Below are 22,014 nucleotides of genomic sequence, written 5' to 3'. Positions count from 1 at the left end.
AATGGCCTCCTCCTGTTCCTATGTGTGAGGGAGCTGGATTAACATCAGTAGAGATACAGTCAGTAACACAGGGAGGTGGGGGAAAGGGGTTACTGAGTGACAGCGTGAAGAAGCTGGATTAACATCAGTAGAGATACAGTCAGTTACACAGGGTGCTGGGGCAGAGGGGTTACTGAGTGACAGTGTGAGGGAGCTGGATTAACATCAGTAGAGATACAGCCAGTAACACAGTGTGCTGGGGGGAGAGGGGTTACTGAGTGACAGTGTGAGGCAGCTGGATTAACATCAGTAGAGATACAGTCAGTAACACGGCGCTGGGGGTAGGGGTTACTGAGTGACAGTGTGAGGGAGCTGGATTAACATCAGTAGAGACACAGTCAGTAACAGGGCGCTGGAGGGAGAGGGGTTACTGAGTGTGAGGGAGCTGGATTAACATCAGTAACAGAGGGTGCTGGGGGAGAGGGGTTACTGAGTGAGTGTGAGGGAGCTGGATTAACATCAGTAGAGATACAGTCAGTAACAGAGGGTGCTGGGGGTGAGGGGTTACTGAGTGACAGTGTGAGGGAGCTGGATTAACATCAGTAGAGATACAGTCAGTTATACAGGGCGCTGGGGGAAAGGGGTTACTGAGTGACAGTGTGAGGGAGCTGGGTTGCGAGGTGCCGATAGTTTGGTTTATGAACCCCGGGGAAGGGCCATACAGCAGGGCTTCGCCACAGTTGAAAGGTGAATTCGGGGCAAATTAAAAAGTCGGGCCTGAGCAATGCGCAGCTTGGCTTCTCCAAAGCGGTTCCGAGCTGAGGTCACCAACATTCATTGCGCAAAAGATTAAGAGAGAACCAAAAAAAGAATGTCGATTAACAGTTAAGAATTGTGTTTTTTTTTTAATTAGACGAACATAGACCTTCCAATTAACAGAACTCAACAGTACAAAAAACTCAATTTTATAAATGATTATTCGGTTCCAAACCCAATCTGGTGGTTTTCAAATCTTTGCACATTGATTATCAAACTGCCCTTCAGAGTGGCAATACATTCAGCTGCATCTGCCCTGCCACTGACCATGTATTGAGATCTGGGAATGACCACTAGCCGTGTGCCTGCCCTTCCACAGATGGCGCTGACCCCTTGCTGGGGCACGGGTTCCACGGGTCCTGGTTGCTCTCCACCAGCTCCCTCAAGATGCGCAAGTTCAGACAGAGAGCGCGGGTTTGTTCCAATGTGTGTGGGGCACGTAGGAAGTGGGGGTGGGCCCCATCAGAATTCAATCCCGTCCTGGTTTGGTATCTGCGTCCTTTTTAAATTACCAATCCCCTCCCTCCAACCCCAGGGTTTCCAATCCTCCCGATGCAGTTACTCCCCCGGAGAAGCCTGCTTGTGCAGACTGGGATTTTAAAAAAAACTGGGTCAGATTTTGGGATAGGTAGACCAGGAACATGACCTGCCTGGGGCAGCGGAAAACAAGGGCCGGCATACTGGCGCGAGTGGGCCCCTGCAGGTAGCGCTTCTTGCACAAAGGGGCCGTCGTAGATGTGGCGCACTGCGGAGTGGGGGGGGGGCGGTGTTGTACTGCCCGCCGTCTGGCTCCACGTGGGGGCTCCCCCCACCCATCTGGGTCCATCGTCTCCAGTGAGCAACGTCTCACGGAGGAGCGGGTCATGATCCTGTCCTCCGCCCTCCCAAGGCGGACCCAGTTCCCCTCTCCCAATGTAGTGATGGGGAATTAGCAAACTCTGGCTGAATTCAGCCCTCCCCAGCCCAAGGGAGGTGGGGGGGGGGGGCGGGTGGGGTGCGGCTCTGTGGTCTTTTGTAGCCAACCTCTACTGCTGCGTCCTCGCCGAGGTCAGCTATCCCAGCAACAGGCCAGGCTAAATCGAACCTGGGATCTCCCAGGTCTCTGCATAGCTCAGTTGTATACTGGAGCCTTACCCAGTAGGCCTACAATACAATGGAAGATATTGGATTACAAAGATATTCGTGATAAGAAGAAAACGTCTCGGGGTCAATCCTCATCTCTCTGACACTCCGAAGACTTGTCCAGTTCTGTCTCAGGCAGATTCTTTGTTCAGCAGCTGGGAGCGTGCGCCACCTTGTCCGTAGCAACCAGAGAGATCCCAAGTTCGATAGCCTGGCCTACTGCTGAACTTCTCTCCACAGGGGTTAAGCGGTGGCTCTCCAGATTCGCCTCCTTGCAGTAAAATCTCAAAGCACGCCTGGCAGAGGAGGCTGTGCTTGCAGTAGCTGCCCTTGCTCCCAGAGTTGGCACTCATACCGGGCGTGCCTGGCGTCGTGGACCCGCATCGCGTGGACCCGCAGCGCGCGCTCCCGCAGGAACGCCTGCCCGCAGGCCAGGCAGGAGAACTGCTTCACCTGGCTGTGGGTGGCCAGGTGCTCGGTCAGGTGCCCCCGCTGGAGGAAGCCTTTCCCGCAGGTGTCGCAGAAGTGCTTGCGCGAGCCGTTGGGTTTCCGCCCGCCGGGCGCTGCCTGGGCGCCGCGTCGCTTTGTCCCCTCTGGAGCCTCAACATCCTTCTTGGAGCGCGGCGCCGGGAGGTGATTGCGCCACCTGCCCGTTCCTGTTGGCCCTCTCCTGCCGCGGCTGCCGACGGGCGCCTTCGCCCCTTTGGCAAGCGCGCTCTCTTCCGTCTGCGTCGTCTCCTGGCCGGCGCGTTGGCGCGCGCACTTCTGCCCGCCGCCGGCCCCCGGCGCACAGCGTTGCGGGGAGGAGCGGGTGGCCACGCCGTTCTTCCTCATCCTCCCCCGGGTCGAGCCCTGCCGGCTCCCAGCGCGGTTACCTGGGGGGCCCCTCGGCCGTTCCTCGGAGGGGGGGCGGCAGCCCTCGCACGCCCGGCAGCGCCACGCCTTCCCCAGCCGCCGCGACGCGTGGCGCTCCTCGGTCTTGAAGACGCCGCATGCCTGACAAGCGTGCCGGTCTCCCGCTCCTCCAACCGATGCCTTGGCGCTCAGCGCGCCCTCGTCCTCGCTCAATTCAGTCCGGGCCGAGCCCTCGCCGGCGCTGTCGCCGTCCAAGCTGCTGTCGGAGCTGCTGAAGGAGCCACCGTCATCCGAGGCGTTCTCCAGGACCAGGTCGTCGTCGCCCGGGAAGCGAACTTCACCCTCCTCCAGCTCGTAATCCTCCGGGTCCTCGCCGCCAACCCGCACCACCGTGACGCCGCCCAGTCCCAGCACCAGTGGCCCCTCCTCCTCCAGCTTGGGCTTCTTCAGTCCCGGCCCCGAGGCCTTGCTCGCCGCCGCCACCTGCTGCTCGTTCGCCGGGCCCGAGCAGCCGTCTCCCCCCACCCGCACCTCCGGCTCCACCTCCCGCTTGACCTCTGGACCTGGGCCCCACTCCCCCGCCGCCGCCTCCTCCTCCTGGCCGCGCAGGCAGCCAGAGACGTGGTCCTGCAGCGGCTGCGACCGCTCGAAGGCCAGGCCGCAGAGCGGGCAGTGGAACGGCCTCTGGGCGTGGAGCTGCAGGTGGTCCCGGAGGCGGTGCTGCTCCTCGAAGGCCAGGCCGCAGTGGTGGCAGAGGAAAGTCTGCGATTCCCCCTCGTCCTCCGGGGCTTCGGCCTTGACCGAGACCGGGGGATTTTCGCCGGCGGCTGGCCTGCTCGCCTCGGGAGCCTCCTGGCATATCTTTTTATCCTGGTACAGCTGGACGCCAAACACCAGCGGGTTGCTTCTGCCGGACCCGGAGGCCGGGGGCTCCCCTTCCTCCTTCTCTCCCGCGGCGGCGCCGAGAATCCAGGCGGCGTTATACAGCTTCAGGAAGTTGAGCGAGGCCCGGAACCGCTCGGGGTCGGCGGGGGAGCTCGCCAGGCGGCCCGTGTACATCAGCTGCAGGATCAGGTCGAAGTGGTCCGGGCTGATGGCCTGCGAGCTCAGCGAGAGCTGCGAGCTCTCAGCCGGCTGGTTGACGAAGAGCTTGTGGAAGTAGGAGCTGCAGGCCGCCAGCACCACCCGGTGCGCCCGGAAGTGCACGTCGCCCACGGCGATGGAGCAGTCACACAGGAAGCCGTACTCCAGCTGCGAGCACAACTGTTGCAGCACATGGTCGCTGTGACTGATCGGCTGCATCCTGAAACAGACCAGCAAGCCCCACAGTTAAAAAAACACATCTCCCAATACAGACATAAGAAATAAGAGCAGGACTCAGCCATTCGGCCCCTCAAGCCTGCTCCACCATTCAATAAGATCATGGCTGATCATTGGCCTCATTTCCCGCCCGATCTCCATATCCCTTCATTCCCCTAGAATCCAAAAATCTAGCGATCTCAGCCTTGAATAGACTCAAAGACTCAGCATCCATAGCCCTCTGGGGCAGAGAATTCCAAAGATGCACAACCCTCTGAGTGAAGAAATTCCTCCTCATCTCAGTCTTAAATGGCCGACCCCTTATCCTGAGACTATGCCTCCTAGTTCTAGACACTCCAGCCAGGGGAACAACGGGGGCGATTTTGCCAATGGGGGCGCGTTGGAGGCACAACTCCCACTTGTCGGGTTTTAGTCCCGCCTCCATCGACTTCCGGCCAACCCACGCCATTTTCCCTTGATTGACCTCGTTAAGCCCGCCCAGCGGGCTCAGCAGGCCAATTAAGGGAAAGCCAGTTACAGAGAACGTCAGCGTATGTCGTTTCATCTATCAAAAGTTTTTGACAGATGAATTGTCATCGTTTGACAGCTCTGTGAAGCTGTCAAACACTGACATTCTCTGTTGTTTGATGAGTCCTTGTATTCAAGACTCACCGAACCTCTTTTGTGAGCAGAAATTAGATGGTTGTTGCATCGGAGAATGCAGCAGCCATCTGTCATCTCTGCCGGTGAGATGCGGGACTCTCCACATCCCCAACTGTTGAAGCCTACAGGAAGAAACGTAGGTAAGTAAACATTTTCTATCACTTTTCACTCACCTCACAAACTTATCTCTCCACACTTGCACCCATCACTTATCTCCACAAAGCACTTTTGGACCCCTCCAACCCCCGCAGGCCCACTGCTCGCCTCGCTGACCCTGGCAGGGTTTCCCGACGTTGGGAAGCCTGCGCCTCTGCTGGAAAAATGGGATAATCCTCTTAACTGCCCGTTAACAGGCAGTTAAGTGGCTGTAATCCCCTTGCCGCCTCCAGGAGACGGGACCCGGCGCGGGTCGGCTACCCGCCTCCTGGGAAGATGGCAGGGAGGCGGGTTGGGGGGCGGGATGGGTACCCGCCCCCAGATTCTGCCATTTTCCCGGCAGTCCCGCCTCACCAGGGCTGGCAAGATCGCGCCCAACCTCTCAGCATCTACCCTGTCAATATCCCCTTCAGAATCTTGTATATTTCAATGAGATCACCTCTCATTCTTCTAAACTCCAGAGAGTATCGGCCCATTCTGCACAATCTCTCCTCATAGGACAGCCCTCTCATCCCAGGAATCAATCTAGTGAACCTTCGTTGCACCGCCTCCAAGGCAAGTATATCCTTCCTTAGGTAAGGAGACCAGAACTGTGCCCAGTACTCCAGGTGTGGTCTCACCAAGGCCCTGTATAACTGTAGTAAGACATCCTTGCTCCTGTACTCAAATCCTCTTGCAATGAAGGCCAACATACCATTTGCCTTCCTAACTGCTTGCACCTGCATGTTTGCTTTCAGTGACTGGTGTACAAGGACACCCAGGTCCCTTTGTACATCAACATTTCCCAATCTATCACCATTTAAATAATACTCTGCCTTTCTGTTTTTCCTACCGAAGTGGATAACTTCACATTTATCCACGTTATACTGCATCTGCCATGTATTTGCCCACTCACAGATTGTGTAGATTGGGCCGATACTCTCTGGAGTTTAGAAGAATGAGAGGTGATCTCATTCAAACATACAAGATTCTGAGGGGGATTGACAGGATAGATGCAGGGAGGTTGTTTCCCCCTGGCTGGAGAGTCTAGAACCAGGGGTCACAGTCTCAGGATAAGGGGTCGGCCATTTAGGACTGAGACGAGGAGGAATTTCTTCACTCAGAGGGTGGTGAACCTGTGGAATTCTCTACCCCAGAGGGCTGTGAATGCTGAGTCGTTGAGTATATTCAAGGCTGAGATCGATATTTTGGACTCTAGGGGAATCAAGGGATATGGGGATCGGGCGGGAAAGTGGAGTTGAGGTCGATGATCAGCCATGATCTTACTGAATGGCGGCGCAGGCTCGAGGGGCCGAATGGCCAACTCCTGCTCCTTATGTTATGGTGCCTCTAATGCAGTAAAAATATCCCAAGGTGCTTCACAGGAGCATTATCAGACAATAATCTCTGTAAGGAAGGATATACTTGCCATAGAGGGAGTGCAACTAAGGTTCACCAGACCGGTTCCTGGGATGGGAGGGATTGTCCTATGAGGAGAGATTGAGTAGACTAGGCCTATATTCTCTAGAGTTTAGAAGAATGAGAGGTGATCTAATTGAAACATACAAAATTCTTACGGGGCTTGACAGGGTAGATGCAGGGAGGATGTTTCCCCTGGCTGGGGAGTCTAGAACCAGGGGTCACAGTCTCAGAATAAGGGGTCGGCCATTCAGGACTGAGATGAGGAGAAATTTCTTCACACAGAGGGTGGTGAATCTTTGGAATTCTCTACCCCAGAGGGCTGTGGAGGCTCCGTCGTTGAGTATATTCAAGACAGAGGTCGATAAATTTTGGGGAGCTAAGGGATATGGGGATAGTGCAGGAAGGTGGAGTTAAGGCAGAAGATCAGCCATGATCTTACTGAATGGCGGAGATGGCTCGAAGGGCCAAATGGCCAACTCCAGCTCCTATTTCTTATGTGCTTATGTAATCTCCTCTAGCCCCACAAGCCTCCGAGATCTCCGCGCTCCCCCAATTCTGGCCTCTTGAGCATCCCCGATTTTAATCGCTTCACCGTTGGCGGCCGTGCCTTCAGCCATCAAGGCCCTAAGCTCTGGAATTCCCTCCCTAAACCTCACCGTCACTCCCTCCTCCTTTAAGACACTCTTTAAAAACCTACCTCTTTGAACAAGCTTTTGCTTCTCTGCCCTAATATCTCCTTATGTGGCTCGGTGTCAAATTTTGTTTGATAATCGCTCCCGTGAAGCGTCTTGGGAGGTTTTGCTGCGTTAAAGGCGCTATATAAATACAAGCTGTTGTTCAATTACTATCAACTGCATTCACTATTAGGTAGGCAAATGTGGCAGCCCTTTGTGCACAGCAAGATCACACAAAACAGCAACAAGCTGAATAATTTGGACAGAAAATGCTGGAAACACTCAGCAGGTCAGGCAGCATCCATGGAGAAACAGATGACCCTTCGTCGGAACTGGAAAAAGTTGGAGAAGTAACTGATATTTAAGCAAGTGTGGGGGCAGGGAGAGGGGAGGAAAAAACAGAAAGGGAGGTCTGTGATAGGGTGGAAGGCAGGAGAGATTAAAAGACAAAAGGGATGATGGTGCAAGGCAAAAGCAGGAGGTGAAAGGGCAGGTAGGTGTTGCATCTCCTGCGCTTGCACAGGAAGGTGTCGTAGGAATGGGAAGTGAGTTTCCAGTTTCCTGGCCCCAACCGTCTCCTTTTCACTATGGACGTCCAATCCCTCTACACCTCCATCCCCCACCAGGATGGCCTGAGGGCGCTCCATTTCTTCCTTGAACAGAGGCCCAACCAGTCCCCGTTCGCCACCACCCTCCCCCGCCTGGCTGAACTTGTTCTCACTTTGAACAACTTCTCCTTTGACTCCACTCACTTCCTTAAAAATTAAATGTGTTGCTATGGGGACCCGCAAGGGTCCTAGCTATGCCTGCCTTTTCGTGGGATATGTGGAACACTCTTTGTTCCAGTCCTACTCAGGGCCCCTCCCTCACCTCTTTTTCCAGAACATTGATGACTGTATTGGTGCAGTTTCCTGCTCTCACCCTGAACTAGAAAACTTCATTCACTTTGCTTCCAATTTCCACCCTTCCCTCACCTTCACATGGCCCATCTCCGACTCATCCCTTTCCTTCCTCGACTTCTCTGTCTCCATCTCTGGGAATAGGATATTGACAAACATCCATTATAAGAAATAACAACAGAAAATGCTGGAAAAACTCAGCAGGCCAGGCAACATCCGTGGAGAGAAATTAGAGTCGACGTTTCGGGTCTAACCCTTTTTCAAAACCCGAAACGTCGACTCTAATTTCTCTCTCTACGGATGTTGCCTGGCCTGCTGAGTTTTTCCAGCATTTTCTGTTGTTATTTCGGATTTCCAGCATCCGCAATATTTTGCTATCCATTATAAAGAACACTAACTCCCAGATACCTGGACTACACGTCCTCCCACCCCGCTTCCTGTAAGGACTCTATTCCATTCTCCCAGTTTCTCCGTCTCCGCCGCATCTGTTCTGACGATGCCACCTTCCATACTAGTGCTTCCGATATGTCTTTCTTTTTGCTCAACCGAGTATTCCCTCTACCATGGTTGGCATGGCCCTCGACCGTTCCCGCACTTCTGCTCTCACCCCATCCCCATCCTCCCAGAACCACAATAGGGTTCCCCTTGCCCTCACCTTTCACTCCACCAGCCTCCACACATTCAAAGGATCATCCGCCACCACCAGCGTGATCCCACCACCAAACACATCTTCCTCTCCCCACCCCTTTCAGCATTCTGAAGGGACCGCTCCCTCCGCGACACCCTGGTCCGCACCTCTATCACCCCCAACACCCCTTCCCACGGCTCCTTCCCGTGCATGCGCAGGAGATGCAACACCTGCCCTTTTACCTCCCCCCTTCCCACTGTCCAGGGCCCCAAACACTCATTCCGGGTGAAACAGCGATTTACTTGTACTTCTTGCAATCTAGTATACTGTGTTCGCTGCTCACGATGCGGTCTCCTCTACATTGGGGAGACCAAACGCAGATTGGGTGACCGCTTTGCGGAACACCTCCGTTCAGTCCGTACGGGTGACCCCGAACTTCTGGTCGCCTGTCACCTTAATTCTCCGCCCCATTCAGACCTCACTGAGATGAGGGGAGGAGAGGAGAGGAGGAAATGAGAACGGAATGGAAAGCCAACTCTGACTGCATTTATTCCTGGAGACTTGCTGCCTCCAAACGCCACTCCACGCTCCCACGATTGGTCAACCAAATTGAACAGACTCGGTTACCTGATTGGATGATTCTTGTCCGTCAATCAAACCTCCCATTTCCAATATTTTCATAATAAGCAAAAATATGCAAAGAAAATTATTTTTTCTTTAAATGCCCCAATAATTTTTCTCCTGGGGTTTTTCTTTTGCTTGCAGCATTGTGCTGCAGATTAATCTTTAATTCCTGGGGGGTTTGGCCACCTCATAAATGGTGAGGAGGAGGAGGAGGGGGTGGAGAAATTGCGGATGCATTAGGATTGGGGGCGACCCCAGCTGTCGAATCCCAACCCGGGACGCAAATTGGGAAAAGCCGGCGATGGGAGAAGGGGAATGCGCCCCCCTCTCCGCCAGGCAAGGAGTGGAGGAGGAAGAGGCAGTTTTCGGGTTTAATCATGCCCCCAGTTGCAAAGGGTTTCTCTCCCCCAACCCCCACACTTTTGCAAACTGCAAAAACAACAAAAAAAATACATGCAGAAGACGCAATCGGCCCATCCACACGGTGCAAGCACGGCCTCGCCATTTGCAAAAAAAAAATCATCATATTTTACATTTTTTTTTGCAACTCCCTCCATCCAACATGTTGCAATTTATTCTTTGCAAAACACTCAGGTTGTGAATCAATTAAACACTCCCCACACACACACAATCCCATCCAAACTCACCTCTGTTAAACCCCGCTGGGAAACTGCAACACCAGCGGGGAGGTTTGCTACACTGTGAGTGACAGCCGCGGCCCCGCGCCTGCGCACTGCTGCCAGGGCCTCCCCGGGCCAACCTGCCAGGCGCGCGCGGTGCGCTCTGGGTGTTGTAGTTTTCTGGTTGGACAGTTGTAGTTTTTTTTTCAGATCATAACCTCGGCCCCTATTACATTTTAATAATAGAAATATCATAGAAGATAGGAGCAGGAGTAGGCCATTCGGCCCCTCGAGCCTGCTCCGCCATTCAATGCGATCATAGCTGATCATCCAAACTCAGTACCCTGTCCCTGCCTTCTCCCCATATCCCTTGATCCCTTTAGCCTTAAGAAATATATCTAACTCCTTCTTGAATATATTTAATGAATTGGCCTCTACTGCCTTCTGTGGTAGAGAATTCCACAGGTTCACCACTCTCTGGGTGAAGAAATTCCTCCTCATCTCTGTCCTAAATGGCTTACCCCTTATCCTTAGACTGTGACCCCTGGTTCTGGACTCCCCGGCCATCGGGAACATCCTTCCTGCATCTAGTCTGTCCAGTCCTGTCAGAATTTTATAAGTTTCAATGAGATCCCCTCTCATTCTTCTAAACTCCAGTGAGTATAAGCCCAATCGACCCAATCTCTCCTCATACGTCATTCCTGCCATCCCAGGTATCAGTCTGGTGAATCTTCGCTGCACTCCCTCCATGGCAAGAACATCCTTCCTCAGATAAGGCGACCAAACCTGCACACAATACTCAAGGTGTGGTCTCACCAAGGCCCTGTACAACTGTAGCAAGACATCCTTGTTCCTGTACTCGAACCCTCTCGCTACAAAGGCCAACATACCATTTGCCTTCTTAACCGCCTGCTGCACCTGCAGGCTTACCTTCAGCGACTGGTGCACAAGGGCACATTTTTTATCCACACCTTTGGTTGTGCCTTTTCCCTTTTCTCTCTCCCACATGGCAGCTGTCTCTCACTCTGACAGCGCATTTCACACCTCATCTAGAGCCGTCTTTTGTCTCTTTACTTGTCCTATTACCATCTCGTCTGGTCTTGAATATCTCTTAATGTCTCTTCACTTCCCTTTTGTTCTTTCAGCCCCTCCCCCATTTCCCAGCCCCCAAACTGGCCTTTTAATCGGTTTCATTTCCTGCCTTTTTTTCTCAGTCCTGACGAAGGGTTTCGACCTGAAACGTTGACTCTATTTCTCTCTCCACGGATGTTGCCTGGCCTGCTGAGTTTTTCCAGCATTTCCTGTTGTTATTTTGTAGGATTTTTTTGTTGCTTCCCATTCAACAACAGCAGCTTGTATTTATATAGCACCTTTAATGCAGTAAAACATCCCAAGGTGCTGCACAGGAGTATATTAAGACACAAAAAAAATTGACACTGATCCACATAAGTAGAAATTAGGGCAGGTGACCAAAAGCTTGGTCAAAGAGGTAGGTTTTAAGGAGCATCTTAAAGGAGGAGAGAGAGGTAGCGAGGCGGAGAGGTTTAGGGAGGGAATTCCAGAGCTTAGGGCCCCGGCAACAGAAAGCACGGTCACCAATGGTGGAGCGATTATAATCAGGGATCCTCAAGAGGGCAGAATTAGAGGAGCGCAGATATCTCGGGGGGTTGTGGGGCTGGAGGAGGTTACAGAGATAGGGAGGGGCGAAGCCATGGAGGGATTTGAAAACAAGGATGAGAATTTTGAAATCGAGGCGCTGCTTAACTGGGAGCCAATGTAGGTCAGCGAGCACAGGGGGTGATGGGCGAATGGGACTTGGTGCGAGTTAGGACACGGGCAGCTGAGTTTTGGATGGGTTCAAGTTTACGTAGTGTGGAATGTGGGAGGCCAGCCAGGAGTGCGTTGGAATAGTCAAGTCTAGAGGTAACAAAGGCATGGATGAGGGTTTCAGCAACGGATGAGCTGAGGCAGGGGCGGAGACGGGCGATGTTCCGGAGGTGGAATTTATTCCCCCCATCTCTTGTGGAGACCAGAATTGCCCTGCACTGCAGCAACACCCCGATACTTGCCCCCCCGCCCCCCACCAGTTGCAATTATGTTCAGCACCAACCGCAACTCCTCAGATAATGAAGCAGTTCATGCGTGCAACAAGACCTGAGCGACGTTCAGGCTTGGGCTGATAAATGGCAGGTAACATTCGCGCCACACAAGTGCCAGGCAATGACCATCTCCAACAAGCGAGAGTTTAAACACCACCCCCTGACATTCAGTGGCATTACCATCGCCGAATCCCCCACCATCAACATCCTGGGCGGTCGCCATTGACCAGAAACTTAACTGGACCAGCCACATAAATACTGTGGCAACAAGAGCAGGTCAGAGGCTGGGTATTCTGCAGCGAGTGTCTCACCTCCTGACTCCCCAAAGCCTTTCCACCATCTACAAGGCACAAGTAAGGAGTGTGATGGAATACTCTCCACTTGCCTGGATGAGTGCAGCTCCAACAACACTCAAGAAGCTCGACACCATCCAGGACAAAGCAGTCCGCTTGATTGGCACCCCATCCACCACCTTAAACATTCACTCCCTCCACCACCGGCACACCGTGGCTGCAGTGTGTACCATCTACAAGATGCACTGCAGCAACTCGCCAAGGCTTCTTCGGCAGCACCTCCCAAACCCGCGACCTCTTCCACCTAGAAGGACAAGGGCAGCAGGCGCATGGGAACACCACCACCTCCAAGTTCCCCTCCAAGTCACACACCATCCTGGCTTAGAAGTATATCGCCTTTCTTTCATCATCGCTGGTTCAAAATCCTGGAACTCCCTCCCTAACAGCACTGTGGGAGTACCTTCACCACACAGACTGCAGCGGTTCAAGAAGGCGGCTCACCACCACCTTCTCAGGCAACATCTGTGAAGAGAGAAACAGAGTTAACGTTTCACGTCGATGACCTTTCGTCAGAACTCCATCGGTACTGCCCCTCCCATGGTGCGGCGCTCCCTCAGTACTGCCCCTCCAACAGTGCAGCGCTCACTCAGTACTGCCCCTCCCACAGTTCAGCGCTCTCTCAGTACTGCCCCTCCGACAGTGTAGCGCTCCCTCAGTACGGACCCTCCGACAGTGCAGCATTCCCTCAGTACTGCCCCTCCGACAGTGCAGCGCTCCCTCAGTACTGCCCCTTCGACAGTGTGGCGCTCCCTCAGTACTGTCCCTCCGACAGTGTGGCGCTCTCTCAGTACTGCCCCTCCATCAGTGCAGCGCTCCCGCAGTACTGCCCCTCCGACAGTGCAGCGCTCCCTCAGTACTGCCCCTGCGACAGTGCAGCGCTCCCTCAGTACTGACCCCCCCACAGCGCAGTGCTCCCTCAGTACTGCCCCTCCGACAGTGCAGCGCTCCCTCAGTACTGCCCCTCCGACAGTGCAGCACTCCCTCAGTACTGACCCTCCGACAGTGCAGCGCTCCCTCAGTACTGACCCTCCCACAGTGCAGTACTCCCTCAGTACTGCCCCTCCGACAGTGCGGCGCTCCCTCAGTACTGTCCCTGCGACAGTGCGGCACTCCCTCAGTACTGCCCCTCCGACAGTGCGGCGCTCCCTCAGTATTGCCTGTCCGATAGTGCAGCATTCTCTCAGTACAGACCCTCCGACAGTGCAGTATTCCCTCAGTACTGCCCCTCTGACAGTGCAGCGCTTCCTCAGTACTGCCCCTCCCAGTGTGATGCTCCCTCAGTACTGCCCCTCTGACAGTGCAGCGTTCGATCAGTACTGCCCCTCTGTCAGTGCAGCGCACCCTCAGTACTGCCCCTCCCACAGTGCTGCGCTTCCTGAGTACTGCCCCTCTGACAGTGCAGCACTCCCCCAGTACTGCCCCTCCGACAGTGCGGTGCTCCCTCAGTAATGCTCCTCTGACAGTGCAGCGCTCCCTCAGTACTGTCCCTCTGACAGTGCAGCACTCCTTCAGTACTGCCCCTCCTGTAGTGCAGCACTCCCTCAGTACTGCCCCTCTGACAGTGCAGCACTCCCTTAGTACTGCCCCACCGGTAGTGCTGTACTCCCTCAGTACTGACCCTCCGACAGTGCAGCACACCCTCAGTACTGCCCCTCCAACTGTACAGTGCTCCCTCAGTACTGCCCCTCTGACAGTGCAGCACTCCCTCAGTACTGACCCTCCGACAGTGCAGCGCTCCCTCAGTACTAACCCTCCGACAGTGCAGCGCTCCTTCAGCACGGCCCCTCCGGTATTGCAGCACACCCTCAGTACTGACGGTCTGACAGTGCAGCACTCCCTCAGTACTGTCCCTCCGACAGTGCAGCTCTCCCTCAGTACTGCCCCTCCGACAGTGCGGTGCTCCCTCAGTTCTGCCCCTCTGACAGTGCAGCGCTTCCTCAGTACTGCCCCACCGACAGTGCAGCACTCTTTCAGCACAGTCCCTCCAACAGTGCGGTGCTCCCTCAGTTCTGCTCCTCTGACAGTGCAGCGCTTCCTCAGTACTGCCCCTCCGACAGTGCAGCACTCCCTCAGTACTGCCCCTCTGACAGTGCAGCGCTCCCTCAGTACTGCCCCTCCGACCGTGCAGCACTCCCTCAGTACTGCCCCTCTGACAGTGCAGCGCTCCCTCAGTACTGACCCTCCGACAGTGCAGCGCTCCCTCAGTACTGCCCCCCCGGTATTGCAGCACTCCCTCAGTACCGACCCGCCGACAGTGTGGCGCTCCCTCAGTACTGCCCCTCCAACAGTGCAGCACTCCCTCAGTACAGCCCCTCCGACAGTGCAGCACTCCCTTAGTACTGCCCCACCGGTAGTGCTGTACTCCCTCAGTACTGACCCTCCGACAGTGCAGCACACCCTCAGTACTGCCCCTCCAACTGTACAGTGCTCCCTCAGTACTGCCCCTCTGACAGTGCAGCACTCCCTCAGTACTGACCCTCCGACAGTGCAGCGCTCCCTCAGTACTAACCCTCCGACAGTGCAGCGCTCCTTCAGCACGGCCCCTCCGGTATTGCAGCACACCCTCAGTACTGACGGTCTGACAGTGCAGCACTCCCTCAGTACTGTCCCTCCGACAGTGCAGCTCTCCCTCAGTACTGCCCCTCCGACAGTGCGGTGCTCCCTCAGTTCTGCCCCTCTGACAGTGCAGCGCTTCCTCAGTACTGCCCCACCGACAGTGCAGCACTCTTTCAGCACAGTCCCTCCAACAGTGCGGTGCTCCCTCAGTTCTGCTCCTCTGACAGTGCAGCGCTTCCTCAGTACTGCCCCTCCGACAGTGCAGCACTCCCTCAGTACTGCCCCTCTGACAGTGCAGCGCTCCCTCAGTACTGCCCCTCCGACCGTGCAGCACTCCCTCAGTACTGCCCCTCTGACAGTGCAGCGCTCCCTCAGTACTGACCCTCCAACAGTGCAGCGCTCCCTCAGTACTGCCCCCCCGGTATTGCAGCACTCCCTCAGTACCGACCCGCCGACAGTGTGGCGCTTCCTCAGTACTGCCCCTCCAACAGTGCAGCACTCCCTCAGTACTGCCCCTCCAACAGTGCAGCACTCCTTCAGTACAGCCCCTCCGACAGTGCAGCACTCCCTCAGTACTGCCCCTCCAACAGTGCAGCACTCCCTCAGTACTGCCCCTCTGACAGTGTGGCACTCCCTCAGTACTGCCCCTCCGACAGTGCGGCACTCCCTCAGTAATGCCCCTCCGACAGTGCAGCGCTCCCTCAGTACTGCCCCTCCGACAGTGTGGCACTCCCTCAGTACTGCCCCTCCGACAGTGCAGCACTCCCTCAGTACTGCCCCTCCGACAGTGCAGCACTCCCTCAGTACTGCCCCTCCGACAGTGCAGCACTCCCTCAGTACTGCCGCTCCGACAGTGCAGCACTCCCTCAGTACTGCCCCTCCGACAGTGCAGCGCTCCCTCAGTACTGCCCCTCTGACAGTGCAGTGATCCCTCAGTACTGTCCCTCCGACAGTGCAGCACTCCCTCAGTACTGCCCCTCCGACAGTGCAGCACTCCCTCAGTACTGCCGCTCCGACAGTGCAGCACTCCCTCAGTACTGCCCCTCCGACAGTGCAGCACTCCCTCAGTACTGCCCCTCTGACAGTGCAGCGCTCCCTCAGTACTGCCCCTCCGACAGTGCAGCACTCCCTCAGTACTGCCCCTCTGACAGTGCAGCGCTCCCTCAGTACTGACCCTCCGACAGTGCAGCTCTCCCTCAGTACTGCCCCTCTGACAGTGCAGCACTCCCTCAGTACTGACCCTCCGACAGTGTGGCGCTCCCTCAGTACTGCCCCTCCAACAGTGCAGCACTCCCTCAGTACAGCCCCTCCGACAGTGCAGCACTCCATCAGTACTGCCCCTCCAACAGTGCAGCACTCCCTCAGTACAGCCCCTCCGACAGTGCAGCACTCCCTCAGTACTGCCCCTCCAACAGTGCAGCACTCCCTCAGTACTGCCCCTCTGACAGTGTGGCACTCCCTCAGTACTGCCCCTCCGACAGTGCAGCGCTCCCTCAGTACTGCCCCTCTGACAGTGGGGCACTCCCTCAGTACTGCCCCTCCGACAGTGCGGCACTCCCTCAGTACTGCCCCTCCGACAGTGCAGCACTCCCTCAGTACTGCCCCTCCGACAGTGCAGCGCTCCCTCAGTACTGCCCCTCTGACAGTGCAGTGATCCCTCAGTACTGTCCCTCCGACAGTGTAGCGCTCCCTCAGTACTGCCCCTCTGACAGTGCAGCGATCCCTCAGTACTGCACTGGGAGTGTGAGCCGAGATTATTGCGACTCAAGTCTCTGGAGTGGGACTCGAACCCACAACCTTCTGACTCAGAGGCGAGGGAGAGCGACCCACTGAACCTGGCTCTTTTCCGTTTTCCCTCTTGGCTTTCCTGATGTATTTTAAAGCGCGACTTCACCACGTCTAAAGCATTGTAAGATTCTATTAGCCGCGATGATCCCGCCCCTTAATCGCATTCTATTCCACTGCACTAGCGGAATTCCCACACCCCCCCGCTGCCGTACAAGGGGGGGGGAACGCAACGCAAAGAAAACCAAGGCAGACTCGCCAGAATTGACAAAGGAAAACACACTTTAATATACAACGACGTAACTGGGGAAAAAACAAACCTTTCTTTTTTAAAACGTTATTTTTTTACAACTTTGTATTGAACCACTTTCATAAATAAACATAAAACCATCCCTCTATTTACTGGTCCTTATTTCAAACATTCTTATTATAATTATCGGTCAATGCTATCTACAGCTATTTCTCCATTTTAATGTACAACTGTTCGTTTAAAAAAAAGAGTCTTTCCCGCCTGGCTCGGGCTTTTAGCGCCGCGACTTCCTGCCCACCGAGTTTCGGCCGTTGTTGCGGTACAGCGACTGCTTCTCCGGGTTGAAGCAGCAGTACTTCAGGGTGTGGGCGGCGTCGCCGGTGGCCTTGCAGAGTGGGCAGACGTAGTTCCGCAGGATGGGGCACAGCACCCTGCCGCCCTCCGCCTTCAGCACGTGCGAGGAGTAGATCTTGTGCGACTCGCCGTTGTGCTTGCAGAAGGTGCAGAGGCCGCCGGCCTTCTTCCGGGGGCTGTCCCGCCCCCCGCCCGCACCGCCGCCGCTTGCCCGGACGCCCCCGGCACCCTCGTCGGAGGACCCGCCCACCACGAGCAGGCGGAAGGTGCCCTCGGCGGGCGGGCTGAACGTGTCGGGCAGGGCCAGCTCCTGCGTGTCGGTGCCTGGCCGCCAGATCTCCTCGACCCTCATTGACAGCTGCAGGTAGTCCTTCCACCTATCGAACTCCTTCTGTTTTCCAGGGGAAGGTTTGGGGGTGATTCTCTCCATAGCCACTTCGTTCCAGGCTACACTCTTGAGTACAGCCTTTCACCACAGACCATCAATCAGGGGAGGGAGGAGCAGGGATTTGTAGCACTGAAATAACAAGGGGGTGTTCCCAGTGTATTTTAATTTTAAAACCCAGCTTGTCATCTCTGCTGGACCCAGTTTCCCAGACAGGTAACAAGCTTACAGGCAGATACTTCAGCCCCCCCCCACCCCCCCAGCCCATGACACTTAAGTATTCAACTAACACATTATTAAACTTAACAGAATTGCCTTGTTTCTTTGCTTGCATTGCTCCTTTGAGTGAATGCAGAATGGGAAAACAAGCTGCAGGATTAATGTGCAATGAATTGCATTCTTTCTCCTTGCTGTGTGCATTGCTGGCTTGCAACTGGTTTAATGGGCAGTCCCAGACCCAACTTCTGTTGGGCTTGCATTTGCCTAGTGAGTGTCTGGAGGGGGAGGAGGGAGGGAGGGGTGCAGGAAGGGAAAGCAGTAAACAATGTAATCCCTTCAATATCTGCTGATCTCTACAAAAACAAGATTCCTGTTAGACTATACCACAAATGAAAGGGCAGTTCCATTTCTTTACGTAGGATTACATCGAATATATGGCACAGAAACAAGTCATTCGGCCCAACCAGTCCATGCCGGTGTTTATGCTCCACTCGAGTCTCCTCCCATCTTTCCTCATCAGCATATCCCTCTATTCCCTTCTCCCTCATATGTTTATCTAGCCTCCCCTTAAATGCATCGATACTATTCGCCTCAACCACTCCCTGTGGTAGCGAGTTCCACATTCTCACCACTCTCTGGGTAAAGAAGTTTCTCCTGAATTCCCTATTGGATTTATTGGTGACGATCTTATATTGATGGACCCTAGTTTTCATCCACCTGGTGTTGTCCAATAGAAATCACTGACTAGCCACTGATGTGGCTACGCTGACACTGTTTCAGCCACATGCAATTAATTTTAGTTGAAAATTCCTTACACACAACACCGGTAGATGCACTGCTCATCTGTATATTTACTTATAAACTTCTACCACCATTCAGTAACACAAATGTAAGAAGTCACACAACACCAGGTTATAGTCCAACAGCTGTTGGACTATAGCCTGGTGTTGTGTGACTTCTTACATTTGTCCACCCCAGTCCAACTCCGGCATCTCCACACCATTCAGTAACACAAGTAAGGAGTGTGATGGAATACTCTCCACTTGCCTGGATGAGTGCAGCTCCAACAACACTCAAGAAGCTCGACACCATCCAGGACAAAGCAGCCCACTTGATCGGCACCCCATCCACCACCTTAAACATTCACTCCCTCCACCACCGGCGCACCGTGGCTGCAGTGTGTACCATCTACAAGATGCACTGCAGCAACTCGCCAAGGCTTCTTCGGCAGCACCTCCCAAACCTGCGACCTCTTCCGCCTAGAAGGACAAGGGCAGCAGGCGCATGGGAACACCACCACCTCCAAGTTCCCCTCCAAGTCACACACCATCCTGACTTGGAAATATATCGGCCGTTCCTTCATCGTCGCTGGGTCAAAATCCTGGAACTCCCTCCCTAACAGCACTGTGGGAGTACCTTCACCACACGGACTGCAACGGTTCAAGAAGGTGGCTCAACGCCATCTTCTCAAGGGGCAATTAGGGATGGGCAATAAATGCTGGCCCTGCCAGTGACGCCCACATCCCATAAACAAATTTTTAAAAAGCAGCGACTACACTTCAAAACGAGCTCTTTCGCTGTAATGGGCTCCTGAGGTTATGAAATTAAAGTCCTCGACATGACCCGTGTAAAGGCATTTTATAATTCCAGAATGATGCTGGTCAATGGGCAATGTGATGAATTTGACGGTTAAATGAGATGCGCGGCGGGCATTTTAATTCATTTTACAGGAAACTCTTTTTTATCCAGCACCGACGGGACCGGCGTGGTGCCGGTAAATCAAAAAGTCCGGATTACAGAGAGGTATAGTTCAAAAGGTATGAGAGCTCCGTACACAGCAACAAATCCAGGCTTCCCTGTTGCTTAGCAACATGTGCAGGAACTCCAGCCACAGACCAAGCGTCCCTGTTGCTTAGCAACAAGTGCACGAACCCCGGTTACACAGCCACAGATCCAGGAACTTTTTTTTTAATTCATTGATGGGATGTGGGCGTCGCTGGCTAGGCCTGCATTTAGTGCCCATCCCTAATTGCCCTTGAGAAGATGGTGGTGAGCCGCCTTCTTGAACCGCTGCAGTCCATATGGTGTAGGTACACCCACAATGCTGTTAGGAAGGGAGTTCCAGGATTTTGGCCCAGCGGCAGTGAAGGATCGGCGATACAGGTCCAAGTCAGGATGGTGTGTGGCTTGGAGGGGAACTTGTCGGTGGTGATGTTCCCATGCGTCTGCTGCCCTTGTCCTTCTAAGTGGTAGAGGTCGCGGGTTTGGAAGGTGCTGTTGAAGGAGCTTTGGCGAGTTGCTGCAGTGCATCTTGTAGATGGTACACACTGCAGCCACAGTGTGCCGGTGGTGGAGGGAGTGAATGTTGAAGGTGGTGGATGGAGTGCCAATCAAGCGGGCTGCTTTATCCTGAATGGTGTCGAGCTTCTTGAGTGTTGTTGGAGCTGCACTCATCCAGGCAAGTGGAGAGTATTCCATCACACTCCTGACTTGTGCCTTGTAGATGGTGGAAAGGCTTTGGGGAGTCAGGAGGTGAGACACTCGCTGCAGAATTCCCAGCCTCTGGCCTGCTGTTGTAGCCACAGTATTTATATGGCTGGTCCAGTTCAGTTTCTGATCAATGATAACCCCCAGGATGTTGATAGTGGGGGATTCAGCGATGGTAATGCCATTGAATGCCAAGGGGAGCTGGTTAGAGTCTCGCTTGTTGGAGATGGTCATTGCCTGGCACTTGTGTGGTGCGAATGTTACTTGCCACTTGTCAGCCCAAGTCTGAATGTTGTCCAGGTCTTGCTGCATATGGACGCGGACTGCGTCAGTATCTGACGAGTCTCGAATGGTGCTGAACAGTGTGCAATCATCAGCGAACATCCCCACTTCTGACCTTATGATAACTGCCACTAATATGAAGTAAAACTTACCTGAACCTACTCCTGAATTTTGCCGGTTAACAGAGGTTTCCGGTTATTTAGGTGCCGGTAAATCGAGAGTTTCCTGTACTGGGGTTCTGATGTGAATTTATTCCAGTGTCTATTTCACTCCGTCTTTCTCTCTGTCTCTCTCCATCTTTCTCTGTTATGTGGCTCGGTGTCAAATTTTGTCTGATTTACGCTCCTGTGCAGCGCCTTGGGACCTTTTACTACGTTAAAGGCGCTATATAAATGCAAGTTGCTTTTGCTGTTGTTGTTCTTAGGCTTTTCCCAACTGTACCGCCTCATGTTTCTCTGTCATTCATTTTCATCTGACATCTATTCGTCCGATCAACTATCGTGCTCATAAAAATTAGGAGCAGGAGTCGGCCACTCAGCCCCTCGAGCCTGCTCCGCCATTCAATAAGATCATGGCTGATCTTCGACCTCAGCTCCACTTTCCCGCCCGATCTCCATATCCCTTGATTCCCCTAGAGTCCAAAATCTATCGATCTCAGCCTTGAATATACTCAACGACTGAGCATTCACAGCCCCCTGGGGTAGAGAATTCCAAAGATTCACCACTCTCTGAGTGAAGACATTTCTCCTCATCTCAGTCCTAAATGGCCGACCCCTTATCCTGAGACTGTGACCCCTCGTTCTAGACTCTCCAGCCAGGGGGAAACAACCTCTCAGCATCTACCCTGTCAATCCCCTTCAGAATCTTGTATGTTTCAATGAGATCACCTCTCATTCTTCTAAACTCCAGAGAGTATCGGCCCAATCTACACAATCTCTCCTCATAGGACAGCCCTCTCATCCCAGGAATCAATCTAGTGAACCTTCGTTGCACCGCCTCCAAGGCAAGTATCTCCTTCCTGAGATAAGGAGACCAAAACTGTGCCCAGTACTCCAGGTGTGGTCCCACCAAGGCCCCGTACAATTGGAGCAAGACTTCCTCCCGAAGAGTTGTGCGCCCGGAATCCCCGCAGGGGTGGGGGAATGGTTGGGGTTCTGCCAACCTTTGGGATATCCCAGAGAAACAGGGGTGGGGGAGATGGGGAAACCCCCACAGAAATCGATACCCTACGATCGGCAGCTGCTGGGGGCGGAGCTGTGTTTAACCTTGCCTGCCCCTTTAAGGCGGCCGCCCAGATGGTCTGAGTCGGTACATCCTGAGGCTAAATCCTGAGCCGAGTTTGTGCGCAGATTGGCAGCTGCTCGAAAATCCTAGGCTTCTACTTTCCTGGAAGGGCCGGAATATCACAACAACAACAACAATTTGTATTTATATAGCGCCTTTAACGTAGTAAAACGTCCCAAGGGGCGTCACAGGAGTATATGAAGACAAAAAATTTGACATCGAGC

General features: G+C 54.1%; 2 protein-coding genes across 2 annotated transcripts; both read right to left on the bottom strand.

The window, feature by feature from the left end:
* Positions 1 to 864: 864 nt before the first annotated feature.
* Positions 865 to 9,861, bottom strand: LOC147096746 (uncharacterized). Its single transcript, XM_085973359.1, is given in 3 exon segments — positions 865 to 2,246; positions 2,248 to 4,075; positions 9,764 to 9,861. Coding segments are annotated over 2 exon segments (2,025 nt in total). The 5' UTR covers position 4,075; positions 9,764 to 9,861; the 3' UTR covers positions 865 to 2,048.
* A 6,930-nt stretch (positions 9,862 to 16,791) lies between these two features.
* On the bottom strand, positions 16,792 to 17,748 carry LOC147096745 (nanos homolog 2-like). The gene has a single exon (XM_085973155.1). The coding sequence runs from the start codon at positions 17,561 to 17,563 to the stop codon at positions 17,054 to 17,056; it is 510 nt and encodes a 169-aa protein (XP_085829281.1). The 5' UTR covers positions 17,564 to 17,748; the 3' UTR covers positions 16,792 to 17,053.
* Between the last annotated feature and the right edge of the window lie 4,266 nt (positions 17,749 to 22,014).

Source organism: Somniosus microcephalus, chromosome 34 (genome assembly GCF_052327205.1).
Source record: "Somniosus microcephalus isolate GS21.2 chromosome 34, FLI_Smic_1.0, whole genome shotgun sequence".
Lineage (NCBI taxonomy): Eukaryota > Metazoa > Chordata > Chondrichthyes > Squaliformes > Somniosidae > Somniosus > Somniosus microcephalus.
The sequence above is the reverse complement of the archived record's forward strand: the minus strand, read 5'-3'. Positions and strand labels throughout refer to the sequence as shown.

Bases quoted from the DNA above. Each gene is read 5' to 3' on its own strand.
- LOC147096745 (XM_085973155.1), bottom strand. From the start codon at position 17,563: ATGGAGAGAATCACCCCCAAACCTTCCCCTGGAAAACAGAAGGAGTTC.